The sequence below is a fragment of the Octopus sinensis genome, linkage group LG1 (genome assembly GCF_006345805.1).
Source record: "Octopus sinensis linkage group LG1, ASM634580v1, whole genome shotgun sequence".
In the NCBI taxonomy this organism is placed as follows: Eukaryota; Metazoa; Mollusca; class Cephalopoda; order Octopoda; family Octopodidae; genus Octopus; species Octopus sinensis.
The window spans coordinates 90006136-90026498 of NC_042997.1; the positions used below are offsets into that span (position 1 = coordinate 90006136).

The 20363-nt window shown below is 36.2% G+C and overlaps 1 protein-coding gene across 8 annotated transcripts in view; it reads left to right on the forward strand.

The window, feature by feature from the left end:
• Window positions 1-20117, forward strand: part of LOC115209965 (signal peptide peptidase-like 3) — a 368123-nt gene extending 348006 nt beyond the window's left edge. For all 8 annotated transcript variants that reach the window (XM_029778623.2, XM_029778616.2, XM_036502734.1 and 5 more), the window contains 5 exons: window positions 2115-2203; window positions 3349-3394; window positions 8828-8978; window positions 15532-15641; window positions 16090-20117. In XM_029778623.2, coding sequence (XP_029634483.1) covers window positions 2115-2203; window positions 3349-3394; window positions 8828-8978; window positions 15532-15641; window positions 16090-16155 — 462 coding nt within the window. In that variant the 3' untranslated portion in view covers window positions 16156-20117. The remainder of the gene's footprint in view (window positions 1-2114; window positions 2204-3348; window positions 3395-8827; window positions 8979-15531; window positions 15642-16089) is intronic.
• The last annotated feature ends 246 nt before the right edge of the window (window positions 20118-20363 follow it).

Sequence of the window (20363 nt, forward strand, 5' to 3'; positions counted from 1 at the left end):
TGGAGGACAGATTCAAACATGCACGCACATACACACTATTTTTTATTCTTTTACTCATTTCAGTCATTTGCCAGTGGCCATGCTGGAGGACCACCTTGAAAGGTTTTAGTCAAACAAATCAACCCCAGGATTTCTTTTTTAAACTTACTACTTATTCTATTGGTCTCTTTTGCCAAACTGCTAAGTTATAGGGTCATAAAACACATCAACACCAGTTGTCAAGTAGTGATCTGGGGACAAACATATACATACTATATACGACAGGTATCTTTCAGTATTCATTTACTAAATCCATTCACAAGGCTTTGGTTGGCCCAAGGTTATAGTAGAGGACATTTGCCCAAGGTGACATGCAGTGGGACTGAACCTGGAATATATAAGTGTGTGTGATGGGCTTCTCACCTGCACAGCTACACCTGCACTTATACCTAGAAATTTTGTTTCTGTTCTGTTTGAAATTTGCTATGATCTTGGTACGGCCATTGTGATATAGCATCTAGGGTTGTTATATTAAACAACAGTGAAGTCAAGCTAACTGTAAGATGTCAGACATTTTGGAGCTACACACACTCACACACATGCACACACACACATAAAATGAATGGTTTACACCTGGTAGCTTACTGGTAAAGCACAGTCACTTTCACAGTGATCATTATGTATATGGCAAATAGAAGATGGAATATACGAGAATTTCTTGAGGGACGCCCCCACCCCCACCCCAAGTGTCACCTGTGCCTGGAACCGGGCCACATCAAAAAGAACTGTCCCCAGGACCAGAGTAGGGTCCTGGAACAGTTGGTTGTGGAAGAGCCCCCTCCCCCTTCTCCTCCGGAAGGACAGATGGAGACAGTCGAATGACTGAAACAACTAAAAGAATAAAAGAATATATATATGTCAAATGAAAGACGGAAGATGGAATATACGAAAATTTATTATTAATCACGACAATTGTTTCAACACATCTAGCATTGATTCCTCATGGATGTGACACTCAACAACTGATTCAGGGGCATCTGGCAGTGCAGATGTATCTCGTCAGGTGATAAATAAATACAACTTATTAAAATCACTGTTTCTGTCTACAGAAGGATGTAAATACAACTGTAGAGTTCATGGTCTTAATACTGCTTTGTAGTGAATGATAGGAACACAGTTGAATAACTGTGCAATGGTGTGTTACATAATTTATGTAAAAAAGAAAATAGACATTGGACACCTTTACAAATGTCAAAAACTTGAACCATATTTTTATGCATTTGTAAGGCATTTATGGAAGTGATTTGCAATTTATCTCATGACCATGCATAACTTTATCCATATTTTTACTGAATGTTAATTTGCATATGTCTGTTCCTCTATCTGTCCCTCTCCTTCCATTCCCATCTCTATTTTCTCCTTCAATGTATATTTACAATAACTAAAGTTTCTTCAAATTTGTGGTTCCCCCAAAGTTGTGTGAGGATAGAAAAATTACTTGAGAAGTTTCTTTCTGATTTAGCTTTCTTCCTGTCTTTTTTTTGGTTTAGCATCAATGTGGGATTGCTGTTTGGCTGGTACATTATTGATGTAATATTATGTTTTGTCTAAACATGTCATTGATACCCTCTAGTTTCTTTTGTCTATTTATCATTGATATGCTATCACTGTTTATCTGGTTGGCTCAGTGGTTAGAGCATCAGCCTCTCAATCATGAGGTAGTGAGTTTGATTCCTGGACCAGGATGTGTGTTGTGTTCTTGAGCAAGACACTTTATTTTATGTTACTCCAGTTCACTCAGCTGTAGAAATGAGTTGTGATATCACTGGTGCCAAGCTCTATTGGCCTTTGCCTTCCCCTTTGATAACATCAGTGGCATGAAGAGGAGAGGCTGGTAGGCATGGGTGACTGCTGTTCTTCCATGAATGATTTCCTGGACTTGTGCCTCGGAGGGTAACTTTCTAGGTGCAATCCCATGGTTGTTCATGACCAAAGAGGGTCTTTACCTGCTGTGACATGAGACATGGATTTAAATCCATAACTAGCATGTGTTGCCTGTACATCAACTGACCTGTTACCTTTTTTGTTATACCTCTGATTTGATATCTCTCAATGTTTTTTTTCTTTTACTCCAGGTTGGGATATTTGCTAAGAAACTTCATTTAAGTGGTCTGGTACGAGATGCTCCAAAGTTGTCACTTCCTGGAAAATTAGTCTTTCCAAGGTGAGATAAATTAATTCATTTGTGTATGTGTGTGTGATTGATTGATTGATCATTTGATTCATTGATTCATTGGTTTCAAAATGTGCAACCTCCCACCTTTGATAGATCACCATGTGTCTGCTGGATTAACTGGGTTTGCCAAACATTTAGAACCAGATATTTAAATGTTTGTGATGGTATGCCATTTTTCAGATTAATTAACTCATCTTTATGATAAACAGTTTTTAATATTTAAATTTGTATCAATTTGTGACTCGGCAGAGTTGTTTGAGTATCAGTTTGAATGTTTCCTGGGATTTGTTCTGACATACAGCATTCTGAGTTCAAATCCTGGTGAGATCAACTTTGCATTTCAGCCTTTCAAGTTCAGTAAAAAGATGGAGAGAGTCACTAATCCAAGGAAGTAAGAATGTAGTATACCTTGTGGTATTTGTTTTGACCTTTTTTTGTTCTGAGTTCAAATCTTACCATGGCTTATTCGGTTGGTATACCTATTCCATTACCTTATTTAACATCACCACTTGGCACCTTGGTTGTCTTTAGTGGAGTGCACTATGTTGCAAGCATATAAACCAGGTCTCTGGATAGATGTTAGGTAAAGGCTCAAGAGCACTGCTTTCTCACCTGACTAAAATATTAAAAAAACAAACAAAAAAACTATTCCCAGTCATCATTAGGTGTCTTAATTATGGATAAGTATATAGCCACAAATTGGATTCAAACAACAGAACTTATTTATAAGTCAATTATATTAAGTTCTTATCCTCTGGATAAGAAAAACTTAATGCCCAGAGGATATTACATTCTGGGTTACTAGTGCATGTTTCTTATTTATGAAGAAATCAAACTAAGTGAAACCTAGTGTTAATGTAAATATTTAAAATAAAATTTTTCAACATTAAAGATGAGGATAATATTGGGCTGTATGTCTGGAAAGAGGTAAAATAAGTCCATTATAAATTCCATTGTTCAACATTGCTAGCTGTACCTTTTGTTACAGTGCATATTGTCTTTGAAAAACTATGTTATCTTCATTTGCTCACCTATTTCTATACCACTGTATCTATGTATGCTTATCAATGTTATATTGTATAAGGTGTTAAAATTGTAACACTGCTTATCAATATTTATTATTTTCTCTTTAGTATGCAGAACAGCAGTCATTTTTCCATGCTGGGACTAGGAGATATTGTAAGTACTTTATTTTATTTCTAGATGATGATGATAATGATAGTAAATAAGAATGGTTTATCTAAATCAGGTCAAGGGCTGATATTCATAGCAGATAGACATAGGTGATTAAATCATTATCAGTGTATTAATTACTGGTGTTATATTTACCAATTTTTGGAGAATATGATCTAGTATCCTCTGAACAGATTTCATCTCAGAAAATAAATGGTAACTAAATCCTGTAATGCATTTAGCTCAGAATTTCAGTGTTTATACTAGCTCATTGCTTTAAGAAATAACAATAGTTTCTTCCTAGTGTAGATGCAAGGCCATGGTAAGAAGGCGAGTTGTCAATTGTATTGACCTCAGTAGATGGTTGGTACTTATTTCATGAACCTTATATGTTTCTCGGCAGTAGTTGTTTTTTTTTTAACTAAATGCTTCAAGTTTTTCTTAACCCCTAGTGCTGTGATGATTCTGTCATCTACCACCTAATACAGTAACAATAATTGATTTTTAATTGGGCAGAGATCTGATGAATCTTGACATTAGTGACAGAAACTGTTGTTAATTGCAATTACCGTAAATCTTCGAATATAATCCGCATTTTTCCCCCAAAATTTAAAGGTCAAAATCCCTAGTGCGTACTATATACGAGGTTAAAAATGAAAAATAATTTCTAAGCAATGTCTGAGTCTCTATTTGCTGTCCGGCAATGTTTATTCAGACACATTTTGTGATGTCGGACGTGAAAATACCTTAAGCTAAACCTGAAAGCAATGAAGAATCATCTATAACTTACAGTAAGCAACATTTATTAAAATAAAAGTATTCAGAACACAGAATAACATGTAACAAAAACAATTTGCAAACATATTTACATTCCCATATAACAGTTAAGAACATCACCATTATTGTATTATGCATGTGCGAAAGTGTTTGTTCGACTAGGTGCTGCTGGCTTAATTACGCACGACTCAAGTTAGAGAAAGGGTGCATATTATACTCAAGGGCACACTATACTCGAAGATTTATGGTACTTTGTGCTTGAGGTAGGTAGGTAGAGAGATAGACAGATAGATAGAGAGAGTGAGAGATAAAAAGTGAAGTGAAAAGAATTTTTGTAGTTATCTTCCCATTTACTTGTTGAGTAACAAGACCTTGTTTTATTATGTCATTCCCTCAACACTCCCTTACCAATCAATTTGTAAAATATCATGTCCAATGCAGCAGCTGTGTCATTGCAGTCTTGAGCAATGTATTATCCTCAAGTTGTTCAGCACACTTGTGTGGCAATGTAGTTATAAGCTCAGCTGTATGATTGAAATTTATTTGATAGATAGAAACAGGTATGGATATGTGTGTGTGTGTTAGCATAGAATAAACAAAATTGGTGCACATAACTAAAATATCTTGCAGTACTTAGTTCTATCTGAGTTATGCCATATTATACTGATGTTGACCTGTCTTTCATCCCTTACATGATAAAAAAATGTAAGCTTTAGACAAAATATTGAAATCACTATACTCAGCTAAAAGCTTTGAAAGCTTACAAACATGCATGCATGCACGCATGCACACACACACACACACACACAGACACACGCACACGCACACACACACACACACACACACACACTCACTCACAAAATATTGAGGTAGGGAAAAATTTGTTCAGTAATTTGGTCTGCTGTCAGACTGCAGTGATTAATTAAATTTTAAATTTATTAGAGTTGATGAGGCTTTTAATGGATACACAAAGAATAAAAACCAACAAGCTAAACAGTTAGTTGGATCAGCAGTTGACTAAGAGTAAAGGAATGGAATTGAACTGGTGTGTGTGTTATTAATATTGTCATAATGATTCTCCCTAGACACAACAAAAGAAGGGAAACATATATTTCAGCCTTAAATCTTAGATCAACATCATGTCCCTTAGGCTGGCTTGGGTCAAAATTCCCACATTATTAATACTGGTGTAATTAACTCTCCCTAGATACAGCAAAATTTGTTTCAACATACAAATTCACTTAAAGAGTCTTGCAAACCCAATACAAAAATGAAAGTGAATAAAAAGTTTTATTAACTATTAATTTACTGTAGATAAAATAGGATAGTTTTAAAGTTTAGATATATCACTCCTGCTCAAGGCTGAAACCTTATAGTAATTTAAAGCTAAAGAGACAGGAACAGCTAGACATGGTGAGGAAGGCATGTGTATGTACAGCTTATGATTTATGTGTGTGTGTGTTTGTGCAGCTTACGATTTATGTGTGTGTATATATTTGGATGGAAAAGGCGGCATTGTATTCTTTGTTTTGGGATTTGACTGAGTTATGCTTGGTAGAAATTTGCTGTTAGCACATTAAATACAAGAAATGCACTAAATAACAAAACTAAATTTCCCTATTAGATAAATCTCCTACTATATATAGCTTATCTATAATTTGCATTAATAATGTCATTGACAAATCAGCTCTATTAATACTTCTTTACATATCTACATGTACTACATTGTTGGTTGATATGTATACACATTCAATATTTGAATAACTTTTACATGTTACATCAAAAACCAATACCCCTTTGTGAATGTTCTATGTCAATATATCCTATAATTTCTTTTACTATTTATTTATCTTTTATTTTGTTCATATTTACATACCTATGTAGGTGCAAAATACTTGCTTAAGCTCTTCTCTCTCTTTTGAACATAAGCTGTCGATAACTTTTTTCCCACTGTTCTTCATTCTATGTTGTCTTCTCAAGCCTTCTTCTCTCAGGTTTTCTATAGTCATTGATGTTCCTGTAACTTGCTATTTTCTTGGTAATGGGGTTTTGGCCCTAAGCAAACCCATTTTTATCTCTAGGAATAGGTGCTCAATATTAATCTGGCTTCCACCCTTTGACTTGCCCAGTATGGGAGGCCCTACCAGGAACATGCGCTCTGCTGATATACAGTTGTGGCCAAAAGTTTGGAACATAGGTCTGAAAATTAGAAATTTTATATCAAATGCCCAAATATATATGTTGTATATATTTGAATTGAATTGTACTTGGGCATAACAATTTTAATTTTTTTTAAATGTTCCAAACTTTTGGCCACAACTGTAGCTTCAGAGTTCTTGAGGCACATCCGCCATCTCACCACAACAACCTTGTGGTGGAGGTGCTGAATAGCTAAATGATTAAGAAGTTCACTTTGCAACCATAAGTTTCCAGATTCAATCCCACTGTGTGCCATCTTATGCAAATGTTATTTTGAATGGGCCAACCCATTCTTTCTGAATGAAATTTAATAAATAGCAACTACTTGTCAGATAGATTGTACTTGTAATTCAAAAGGTGTGACTTAATCGCACCCTGTGTTACACTAATTTTGCCTGAGACTTATTTTAGGGGCACACATATCTGTGGTTAGAGTGTTATACTCTTGATTGCAAGGTTGTGCTTTTGATTCCCAGGATGACTGTGCATTGTGTTCTTGAGCAAAACACTTCACTTCATGTTGCTCCAGTTCGCTCAGCTGTAAATGGATAACCTTACAATGGATTATCCATACAAAAGTGAGATGGTGACTCGGGAAAAAAGTCACCCGAACAGGGGCTTCTTGAGCTATGTTTTGTATTCAGCAATTGAAAGGATAATTAGTATAACCCATACTGTGAATCCTAATCAGTTGGGATTGTTTGTTCAACAACATTGAAGGTCATCATCATATAAGGAGCACACGTCTGTGGAATGCTCAGCTCTGTTTACATATTAATTCAGGAGCAAGTAATTAAGTTAAACAACTGAATCCTTATTGAATGATGGTAATCCACCCCTACATACCCATTTAAACAGTGAAACCTGTAAATTTTGGGGTCAACTCATGTCAGGAAAGTTCACCATTCAGATTTTTTGACATTTTTCAAGTTAAATTTTTCTCTTGTTTCTTTTCAATAAAATACTTTTTAACTATTAATGGTGAGATACTATAGATAGATTTTCTCAGTAAACTTTCCTCATATTGAACTTCTCACGTATTGAACTTTCTTCATGGGGAATTGATGGTGGTGAACTCTCCTGCAATGAATTGATGTTAGTGAACTAAAGCCAAAGCTGTTTCGAAATATTTTATCTTTGTCATATGTTCTTGTATACTTATCTTATGTGTATGGAACAGTATCTATTGTAATTGTAAAGTGGCTTATGTAAGCATTATCTCCCTCAGTACTACTCACCTCTCAGTCAAGGGAGTCTTTTCTTGTAAGTTATTTATTGACCTTGCCAGTGTTGTTGCCACATAAAAGGCAACAGAACTCTCTGTAAGGAGGTTGGCATTAAAAAAGACATCAAACTGTAGAAATCATGCCAAAGCAGACTTTAGAGCTTGGCGCAGACTTCTGGCTAACCGGCTCCTGTCAAACCATCCAACCCATAACATTGAAAACAGACATTAAATGAAGATGTTGATGATATATATAATTCATGTACAAACTTGTTAAATCCTTTGTTAAATTTTCTAAAGCAAATACTTATGCTGAAAATATTTCATTATTTAATTATGTATATAAGTGTCATACTACTTAATGGCATTTAATGAAATACTTGGGCAAATATATAGAGAATATAATTACATATCTATTTAATTATTAGTGAGCCTTCTTTACATTTGTTTTGACGTTACAAATTAGTGTTTAGATGTATCATACCTATACATGTATGAAGTATATGAAGGTATATGATTATGTAAGTATATATGAGAGTTTTACCCCTATAATCATTTGAAATATTTAAGTCTGTTTGATGAAATGGCTGCATGCTAACTACTTAGTTTACTCAAAGCATATATCTCTTTAGATGTATATGATATATATATACTCAGTTATAAGCACATGTATATGTATCCATGTAAATATACACATTCATATTTAAATTATGTAAGTGTGGAATGTATGTATGTATGTATCAATCTCTCTATCTATGGAATATGGATGCTAACTGATATGTATATAGATATATATGCATGTAGATATGTATATATATACGAATGTTTGTGCACACATATGTGTTGTTGTGTGTGTGTGTATAAATATATATATGTGTATATACGTTCACATATATGTATAAACACACACGCATACACACACACGCCCAAGCATATTTTCATCTATTTTTAAATTGTAATGTATAAGACATGTTGACACATAAAATGTGGATGGCTGAAAGAATATGCTTTAAACTTCTTTTGTAACTATGATAGGTCAACACTTTCGCTCTCTCTCTCCCTCTCTCTCTCTCACACACACACACTCTTTTACTCCCTCTGTCTCTTTCTCTCACCCTACTGCTCACACATCATGTAGTTAAATTACATGCTCTGTTTTATGTTACAATGCATTCTAATATTGCATATCTTGTGTAGAAAATTTCTAATTTATATATGCAAATGTAATTTCTTTCTAGGTTATGCCTGGTTTACTGCTGTGTTTTGTGCTAAGGTATGACGCGTACAAGAAGTCTCAGCTGAACAGCATTGAGGCAGGAATCCCACAACCCATCAATACCATTCAAAAGATCACATATTTCCATTGCTCTTTAATAGGGTATTTTTTAGGTGAGTCTCTAACTTTGTCCTTATTATTAACTTTTGTCTCCTTCAGCTTATTATTTTCTTCAACAAGCAAAATTTATTCTCCAACAGTACTAACTTGTACAACAACCATTAAACATTCATTATTCTTGAAATGTTTAGTTGTCAATAAGCAGAGAGACTGAGAGAGGTAGACACTGTAGAGCAGGGATCAGCAAACAGGGGTAAATTATCTCAAGTGGGGTAAAAATTAAATTCTTGGGGGTAATGAGGACTTATTAGACATAAGTAAAATTATATAAAAAAATGTATTCTTTGTTAGGACAGAAATTTTTCTTCTGGCATGAGGAGGCAGTCAAAAGGTTTCTGCCTTTTGAAATAACCTACCTTTGCAAACAAAGATTTTCCACTCGAATGAACATAAAAAGAAAGCAGGGTAATCAATTGGACCCTGAAGGCTATATCCACATTTCTCTGGTATCAAAATGCCCTGATTTTGATGTAATTGTAACAAAAATGAAACAACATAATTTCTCCAAAACATCATCATCAACATCGTTTAGCGTCTGTTTTCCATGCTGGCATGGGTTGGACGGTTCGACTGGGGACTGGGAAGCCAGGAGGCTGCACCAGGCCCCAATCTGATCTGGTGGTATTTCTACAGCTGGATGCCCTTCCTAACACCACCACTCGAAGAGTGTTGTGGGTGCTTTTTACGTGCCACCTGCACAGAGGCCAGAGGAGCTGGCATCAACCACGATCGGATGGTGCTTTTTATGTGCTACTGGCACGAGGGTCACAACTACAATTTCCATTTGATTTGATTTTGATATTGCTGTTGATGTTGATGTACTTGACTCAATAGGTCTCCTCAAGCACAGCATGTCACCCTACGATCCAAGGTACTTTTGAGTGGGCTGGTTATGTGACACTGGTGTAGGTTACAGCTGTGGACTTGCTTTATTTGCCGGGTCTTCTCAGTCACAGCATATCTCCAGAGGTCTTGGTCTTTTGTCATTGCCTCTGTGAAGCCCAACGTTCAAAGGTCATGCTTCACCACCTCATCCCATGTCTTCCTGGGTCTCCCTCTACCCTGGATTCCTTTCACTGTTTGGGAGTGGCACTTCTTCACACCGCTCTCCTCATCCATCTTCAGTACATAACCATACCAACACAAACGTCTCTCTTGCACTCCACATCTGATGCTTCTTATGTCTAACATTTCTCTCATGTGTGCACACTGGCATTACACATCCAGCAGATCATGCTAGCTTCATTTCTTTCGAGCTTACACATGCCTTCAGCAGTCATGACCCATGTTCCATTGTCATGAAGCATGGTAGTTTGCCCACATGCATCATACAATCTACCTTTCACTCTGAGCAAGAGGTCCTTTGTCACCAGTAGGGGTAGAAGCTTTCTGAACTTTGCCCAGGCTATTCTCACTCTAGTCGCTACACTCTCAGAGCAACCACCTGCATGTGAAAGCTATCTTCCCTGTTAATCGTCCAATGGGATAAGAGGCCTGTCAATTTAGAGACAAAGAATTTTAAGATTCACACACAATGTTCTGTGTGTGTGTATTATATATATATATATATAACCTATTTAGGGTCCTTTATAAGTGATGTTTTTGTTTAGTCTGTCTATTGGGAAATATTCAACCTGAGCATCTGTGGTGTTCATTGCCCCTGTGCGTCTGCTGCATGTGAAAGCTATCTTCCCTGTTAATCGTCCTTTGATTTTGCTGTACATCTTATGTGTCCGTAGCTTGCACTGGATACATCTTATGGAGTTTCCACCTATACCTTTTCCTCAGATCAAGTAGGGCCACCTACCTGAAGGGGTGTGTGAACCTGAAATGTAAAAGTTTTTAGAAAAATCCTTTTGTTTCATAATGAGGATATTAATTTGTTTTATTGCATTTGTTTTATACTTTTTATATTTATAATTGTATTCTCCATATAAATAGATTCGATAAACCTCTTGAATCCAAAGAATCTATGATTTTCTTCCTTTTGAAGGGGGTAACATTGACATAAATATATTTTAGGGTAATTGGTTAAAAAAGTTCCCTGAACCCTGCTGTAGAGAAGGGGGAGAGAGATATAGATAGCTAGATAGATAAAGAAAGAGAGAGATACAGATAGATAGATAGATAGATAGATAGATAGATAGATAGATAGATAGATTGATAGATAGATAGATAAAGAGAGAGAGAGAGTTTTGAAATTGTTGTTGGAGCAAATGAACTAGGAAGAGGTCCATTGATATTTTAACCCTTTAGTGTTCAAATTACTCTGTCAAATGTAATACTTTTTTATTCAAATTGTTTGTATTAATCATGAATTAAGTCATTAAGTTGATAAATTGTTGTTTGTTTGATATGGAGATCAGCTTCTGTGGAAGTAAAATATATGTCATTATGCCATTAGGGTGGGTGGGGGTGACATGAGTAATGGTCTAAAGATCAACTCTTTAGATTTTATACAGGAAATTGATCACAGATTTTTTTTGTGTGTGTGTATATAATGCAAAGTATTTCACTTTCCACAAGGAAATACTGTTTGATTTTTTTTCACCCCTTCCTTTCTCATTCATATGTTGTAATGGAGAAAGACACGAGAGTATTATTATAGTTTATAATGCAATTAGAAAAAGCTGATCCCAGATTTATTGAACTAATTAAGATGGCAAATTGGCAGAGTCCTTAGAACATCAGGTAGACTGATGTTCTTTCTAACTTGTTCTAACTTTCAGCACTGTGAGTTCACCTCTTTCTGGAATAACTTTCAGGGTTGATAAAAATAATTATTAATCTAGGACAATGAATTGGCAGTACTGTTAGAACTTTGGCCAGGATTCTTTTAGGTGCCTTTTCTGGCTCTTTTTTTTTCAAAGCCTGGCCCTGGTGTCAAACTGCATCAGCATAGAGAGAGTAAACTTGCATATATGGACCACTGCTAGTCTTCTTCAAAAACAGAAAAAAAACCCTCCAAAACAACAGAAAAAAGAAAAGACCATGCCCATAACTGCTTGTTTTCAGACTTTTTGTTCGACCACATTTCATACGTTCTGAGTAGTAAAAAAGCTTTCCTTTCATAAGTCCCAAGTTACTCTGGTGGCTGAAAAAAATTAGGAATGTGTATAATATATAGTGCATGGACAACAGGAAAATGTATAGGACAGCAAAGTGTCAAAGAATGGATGGCCATAGTTGGAATGCCTTTGATCAAAGTTTTGCTCAGTTAAGATAAGAACAATTTAGCCGGAAAATAAGCTATCAGTCCAATCCAAAACCTATTATAGAAGATAGTAGTAGAGCATGAAAATGTTCTACTCCTAAGAATCATCTAACTAAAAAATGGTGAAACCTGACCCACAGAGGCCCTTGGTAAAATGATAATCTAATTAAATAAGCAGTTCCTAGATTTATTGCATAATGTAGAGTGTGTAACTGGAAAATTTGTAAACATACTTGTTGTAGGGTGTGTTAAATGCTATACTTTCTAGAGAATTTAGAGGATTTCATTTAATAAGGAGCTCATTTCAGTTTGTTGTATTAATGTGGCCAGTTGTAGATCTGCTATATTCCTTGTGGAAAATTCCATGAACACTTCAAGCTCTCTTAGCAATCATACAAAGAGGTTGTCTCATATTATTAATGCAGGATTTTGTTTTTGTCCTGTTTTGTTTTTTGTTAATGTAGCGGCTGCAGATTTTTCACAACTTTGGCCCTACAAAGTTCCAGGTTATGGTTAACTGACCAATGGGATAAGAGGCCTGTTAATTTAGAGACAAAGAATTTTAAGATTCACACACAATGTTCTGTGTGTGTGTATTATATATATGTATGTATGTATATGCAGATGTGTGTGTGTGTGTATATATATAACCTATTTAGGGTCCTTTATAAGTGATGTTTTTGTTTAGTCTGTCTATTGGGAAATATTCAATTAAAAGGAGAGTAAATGTAATGTTGTTCAGAAATGCCTATTTTCTAATATAATTTCCCAATGAATGTGATCAGTTTTCATATAGCTATTGATAAAATTCTTACCAGATAAGATTGAATTGAAAAAAATCAATAATTTGTGTTTAAAGAATTTGAATACTTAGTGATATTGGTGAGCCTGCTGTTTTGATGACTTGTAATGGCAGTATTCATATTAAAGATCTGTATCTATGGCAATGGTGTTTATGGGAAAGATTTTGTCAGGTTAATCTACAGCTTTTATTTCTATTATGGTTGTGATGTTGTTGGCTAGTTCTGGTTTGTTCTACTTGATGAAAGAAGACCTACTGCAATAGGGGTAGCAGTTGAACATGTGTGTGACTCTGTCACACACATGTCATCAGGTTATATATATATATTTATACATATGTGTACATGTGTGCACGCACACTAAGAAGTTTGCTTCCAAACCACACAATTCTTTGTGGCACCTTGGGCAAGTGTCTTCTGCTATAGTTCCAGGCTTAAATATTATTGGCTTACACCTGGCATCACATAACATCATATCATACCATTAGGTTACCCTGTATGAAACCTGACCAACAGACTAACATTTTAAATCAATAGCGAGACTCAAAATGTGGTTGCATGATCTGTTAGAAAAAGCAGCCAGATTGCTTTTTCTAAAAGATCATTTTCTAACAGCCAAATTGTTCCAAATTACATCTAAAAAATTAAGTGAACATCAATGGAATCTGTATCTTTGTGGTACCAGTGCCGGTGGCACACACTTTGTGGTACCAGTGCCGGTGGCACACAAGAGAACCATCCGAACGTGACCGTAGCCAGTTCCGCATCGACTGGCCTCCGTGCTGTGGGCCGTACAAACCCAATCCGATCATGGCCGTTCGCCAGCCTCATCTGGCACCTGTGTCGGTGGCACATAAAAACACCTTCCGAAGACCCGAATACATCTAGTCAGTCCACCTGTGCATACCTTCCTTCTTGTGACACTTGTGAAGACCGGTTGAGGCAAGTGAAAATCAAATCAAATCAAATCAAAATAGACAAAATAGATGAACATCAATGGAATTGTATCTGTGGTACCAGTGCACACAAGAAATCCATCAGTGCTGTAGTCAGTGCGGTGGGCACATGACAAACACCATCCGATGGCCGTTCGCCAGCCTCATCTAGCACCTGTGTCGGTGGCACATAAAACACCATCCGAAGACCCGGCAAGACTAGTCAGGCCATAACCCATGGCCCCTACCTGGGACGTACAGTCCACCTGTGCATACTTCTTGTGACACTTGTGAAGACCTGTTGGGCAAGTGAAAATCAAAACAAATCAAATAGATGAACATCAATGGAATTTGTATCTTTGTGGTACCAGTGCCTGGCACGTGGCAACAAGAAAACCATCGAACGTGGCGTAGCAGTACCGCATCGACTGGCCTCCGTGCTGTGGGCACTAACAAGCACCATCCGATCGTGGTGTTTGCCAGCCTCATCTGGCACCTGTGTCTGTTCATAAAAACACCATCGAGCGTGGCGTCTGCCAGCCTCGTCTGGCACCTGTGTCGGTGGCACGTAAAACACCATCGAGCGTGCCGTTGCAGCCTCGTCTGGCACCTGTGTCGGTGGCACATAAAATCACCCACTACACTCTCGGAGTGGTTGCGTTAGGAAGCATCCAGCTGTAGAAACACTGCCAGATCTGACTGGACTGGTGCAGCTTTCGGCTCCCCGACCCAGTTGAACCGTCCACCCATGCTAGCATGGAAAGCGGACGTTAAATGATGATGATGATGATGATGATGATTAAATGTCCTAGATGTACAGTGCCTGGGAAAAAAAAAAACCTAGAAAAATGAAACAAGAAATGGAATGGTCACAACTGGAAGTACTTTGGATCTGCTTTAACCCTTTAACATTCAAACTGGCCATATCCAGCCCAAGCATTCTATGTGTTGTTTTTTGGGGGGGTTTTTTTGTTCTAAATGGCCAGGTCCAGCCTCTTACATCTACCCTACATTGTCATTCTAAAAATAAGCAATCATATTCTTTTACTTGTTTCAGTCATTTGACTGCAGCCACACTGGAGCACCACCTTGAAGTGTTTTAGCCAAACAAATTGACCCCAAGACCTATATTTTTTAAAGCCTAGTACTTACTCTATTGGTCTCTTGTGCCAAACTGCTAAGTTATGGGGATGTAAACACACCAACACCAATTGTCAAATGGTGAGGGGTGACAGACACAAAGACACCCACACCCACAATTTCTCTCCATCTGATTTGAGAACAAGATACTTAATAGATAATATGGTCCTATGGTAGCCTCTAAAAAACACAGAAAACACCTAGGATAGCCACAGCTTAAATGCCTTTGATCAGAGGTTTGGTTAAACATCATAGATATAGTTTAGTCTAAATGTCAGAGCATCAGTGTTGCCTTTGCAGTCCTTACAACTACAGGCTACTACTTGTCAAAATATCTGTGGTTTATAATATATCACCTATCTGCTAGGGGTAGAAGAAACCATCTCACTATATCCACCACAGTATATTTACCTGTTTAGTCTATGATGATATTAATGTTGATGATTTGTCTTTGCAGGTCTGTTGACTGCCACCGTGTCATCAGAGGTATTCAAAGCAGCACAGCCTGCTCTTCTCTACCTAGTCCCTTTTACACTGCTTCCTCTGCTGACTATGGCATACCTCAAGGTTGGTACCACACTGCATTTATCTACTGCATTTTCACTCATGAATTCATTGGTATCTACATGTTTAAACTGTGCACATACATATACTCCACATCAAACTATAAGCACAAGTGTAAATCTCAGCACTGATTGTCTTCAACACATACATCACATATGAATGCTACATGTTTTCCACATACATTAACATCTGTTTCACATATTGTATGTCAGAATAGTGTGTGTGTGTGTGTGTGTGTGTGTGTGGTGTGTGTATAGAGAGGGAGATAATGATGCAAATAACAAATAAAACTAAGCATCTCTGGATCTTATGTGTTGACTATCTACATGTGTGAATGTGTGTACACATTATGTGGTGTATATATATGAATACCACACATACTATTTACATAATGTATACATAAATGCTACACCTATATGTTAATGGAGAATTCTGTTTTCTTTGTTGCCAGGGTGACTTGCGTCGCATGTGGAATGAGCCATTCATCAATAACCAGTCTAGCAAGCTAGAGGTCTAAACAGCTGTGTGTAGATGGCCAACTACATTATATATACACACACACACATTATATATATATATAATGTATGTATGTATGTATACACCCAACATGGAGGTCTAAATAACTGCGTAGATGGCCAACTACACTATATGCCCACATTCACTGGTTTTTCAGACCACAGATGGATGGTTGGGGATGATCAATGGAGCACAATAACACTGGAAAAGAAATAACAAGATTTACAGCTTAACAACAGCATCTGAATGTATGAACACATTACACGCATAAACATACACCTGCTGACCTGTGCACTCACACGTGTATTTGTGGGTGTTATATATACATACACACACTCACACACACACAAAACGCACATACACTTAACCAAGTCAAGGAAGATAGTGATATAATGTTCTTCTTCCGCTAGTTGTGGATAAGGTATTCTATGATCTGTGTAATAGTTGGATGAGAACAATACATTCTTACCGCAGCTACCTCTACTACAACTACTACTGATTCAAGATTCCCCACCACTACAACTACTATTGCAACTTTATACAGGGACTAATTGAATAGCATTGTTGAGCTGGATAACACAAGAGCTGCACTGCGATATGTTACCTTTTGAGTTTACTCTTTTACCATACACCTGACAGTACACCGGACATCTGTTACGACTATCCCTTGTTTTTCCTGTCAAGAGTTCTATTTTTACTTCCAACTGAAGTCATTCCTGGTAGAAAAAGAAAAATGGTTTTACCCTTGTCTTGTAATAACTGTTTTTTTTCTGCTGCACTGTTTTCAAACTGTAAATCTAGATTCTTCCTCCTGTCGCAACTGCCCTCTCCTCTTCCTCATTCCTGCCTCCTATCTGTGCTGCCACCTGCCTCCAACTACTATTTATATTGCTTTTATTTGTATCTGTACTACTCTGTGATTAGATACCACACAAGAAAGATGGCAGTGTTGGTGTAAGACAGGATTAAAAAAAAAAACAACCAGGCTTTTGAAGAAAGAAAAGATTTCCTTAGTAAAAATCATGCTCAATACTGGATATGTTGGAGATATTTGCATAATTTTGTTGCCTTCATTTTCACTCAGTTAAGATATTGGCTATCATCTGTCACCTTGATTGTTGTTGGTGATTGTATGTAAATCATTATTCATTTGATTTGCTTTGGTGGAGAAATGTAAATAGACATGAGATTATACCAAGGCATCTTCATATAGCTCTTCAGTTATTGTTTTATCATTGTTAACCCTCATATATGTCAATCTATAAGTGACAGGCTTCTATTATTCCTACTGATGCACAAGGTTGATGCAGCTATCAACTTATGAATGTTACAATCCTTTTTTAAATCAACACTATTTCCTAGGCTGGACTTGAAATAATACATAACATTCAGTACATTCCTTGTATACTGATTGCTTCTTTGACTCTTATTCTCACTGTACTTCAGTTTTCATGATTTTACCATTCTTTTTGTCTAATTTCCTCTGTTCTTTTCTGTTCTTGTAGTCCGGTTGCTTCTCTGTTCTTTTTACTTCTCATTCTGGTTGTAACAGTTTTGTGGGACATGTTTTCAGTTTTATATTTCCAGACTCCATACATTTCTGCTAAACTAAGGCATCATTATCTTATTGAAAATTTAGTCGAAAACAGAAACTTTGAAGGACATACATTGCTATTGTTTCTTTTTTGTCTTTTTTTAAAATTCTAGATAAACTTGTATTGTCATTTTAAAGACCCTACCCCTTTTCTAAAAATATAATTCAACAGATTGAATAGCCTTTTAAACTTTTTTTGAATTCATTAAATATTTTATTTTAATTCTACCGCCAAAGCAGACTGTTGTTATTTAAATTTTAATTTGTCATGGTCATATTTTTCCGTTCTTTTATAAATTTTTGATGTAGTTTTAGATTAAAATTGCCTTCACATTCAACAGTTTTATCTTTGGTAATGACTAATATATAACAATTGCAACTTTAAAGTTAATGATGTGATGTGAAACAGTATGAGTCAAAGGTTGAAATCAGTAAAGTGCTATATTAAACATCTTTCAGTATTTAATTACATTTCTCTAGATGATACCTACAGAGTTGATTCTGCTCATCATTATCTCTGGAGTTGTTAGAATAAGTATTAACCATGCCCTTGGGTTCATTCAATCATCTCTTCCCACTCTGTATTAGTTTTGTGGCTACATAACACATTGTTTTTGTTTTATAATTACTCTATTGCTGTTTTCTCATATCATATACTAAAACAAAGTTATCATTGCTAATGACTGATAGCGTATCAAGATTGCAACTTATTAAAGGTGACATGAGAACACACTAGATGGTGTGAAAGGGCTTGAGTCAGGAATTGAAACCATGAGCTCAATTCTTCTATTCAGTGCTCAGCTAACATCTTATCACAAGAGCAATACTATTACAGTGATTATGAATCTAATTGATTGGACACATTTATGCAGTTGAGCAAGCCATATCCAATCTCAGTAGTAGCTCTGTATATAGATACAAACAAGTCAAGCAATGCAACCACCTGTATGTTGTATACTCAATTTATTGTTTAAAAGGAAGAAAAAAAAAACTGATGAGAAATTTTTTTTTATTGTTTTGTTAAACTTTTACGGTTCTTCCTTGTGAATATTGAATCTAAATCTGCAAAAACCAATTGATGTGCATGCTGACATACATTTAGTAGCTAGTTATTCAGCTATTTGATTCAATTGTCTCTGGGGGAATATTATACAGACTATGTCTTGATTTAGAGTTTCCAAATATCAGTCAGAGAGTTACAGTTGTCAATTTTAATGATTAATTTCAAAATAAAGCAGCAAAGTGAGATTTAAGATAGAACTGTTTCTACTTCAGGTTGTAGCTATCATCCTGTCCCTCTTGTAGATTTCCTCAATCTCAGTTTACTGTTACAGGTGTCAACTCACTCTTGCTCTCACCTTGTCACTGTCTGTATTAGTTTTTGTGGAGTTATACAATCTTCAAATGACCAGTATCTAGACTAGAGGATATTGCTACACTTGCTCTGTGTTCTCAACGGATAATTCACTAATACTTAGCTAAGTCTGGAATATTATAGTCAACCTTGGAATGTTAGTTGAATCTAAGAATCCTGTCTTCAAGGATTTGAGTTCTTAAACAGCTAATTGATCTCCTTAATTCCATCAACCCAGTAAAATCTCAACTCAGAATTTTTCATCTCTCCATCACACTTGAGTTTATTGTGTTTGGGGTTTTCCTTTCTCATTTGAGCCAAATTAACTGCCAAGGGCAATGATGCTGTGGTCTAAACCAGATGCCAGCAGTGGTAGTTCAGCTTCTACTTCCAGTACTCCTCCTCTTCCTCTGTTGAACCATTCTAGAGTGTATGTGGACTGGGATAGATGATACAGTTGTACATATGTAATGGACAATATAAAGCCAAAACAAATAAAAGGACAGTTTAAAAATTATTTTAAAAAATATTAAAAAAACCCAAACAAACAAACAAAATAAAAACAAAAAATGTATTTAAAAACGAGAACAAAAAAAAATAAAATAAAAATCTAACATGGTAGTAGCCACCATTGAGTCACTGAAGCCAAGGTGGCTGCCACTAATGTGCCTCTGGAAACAAGAGACCTACAAAGTTGGAAAGACATTAAACCAAAATCATAGACTTCTTTTTTTACTCTTGCTTGTCAAGATATGTTTGTCGTTGTCATTCTCGTTAACGCTGCCAACCACACCACCACCACCACCACCACCACTACTACAACCACCACCACTACTGGCCTGTCAAATTGGCAGTGTATATGTGCATGCGTGGTTGCTAGAGCAGTGCATCTGCTGACTCTAGTGGACTGATATCATTAGCTCTTTTCATCTTTCTTCATGCCCATCCAATTCCACATTAAGGATGGCCACACTCATGTCATAAATAAAGTAAATTTCAGTGAATTTATACTTCATTATGCATTTATATTTCTGTTGTTGTTGTTGCTTTTACCTTTTTTTTGCAGGTGTATTTGTACTGTTGGTTTCTATTTTTTTGTATCAATCCACACAGTACTGTTTATTGATCAAAGCTTCAAGGTTATCATTCTAATCTACACAGTGTCATCTACTAGTTAACGTATCTGTATTGGTGTCACAGTACCATCTCTGGTTGACATATCAGTGTGACCATCACAATCCCATCTACTGGAACATATCTG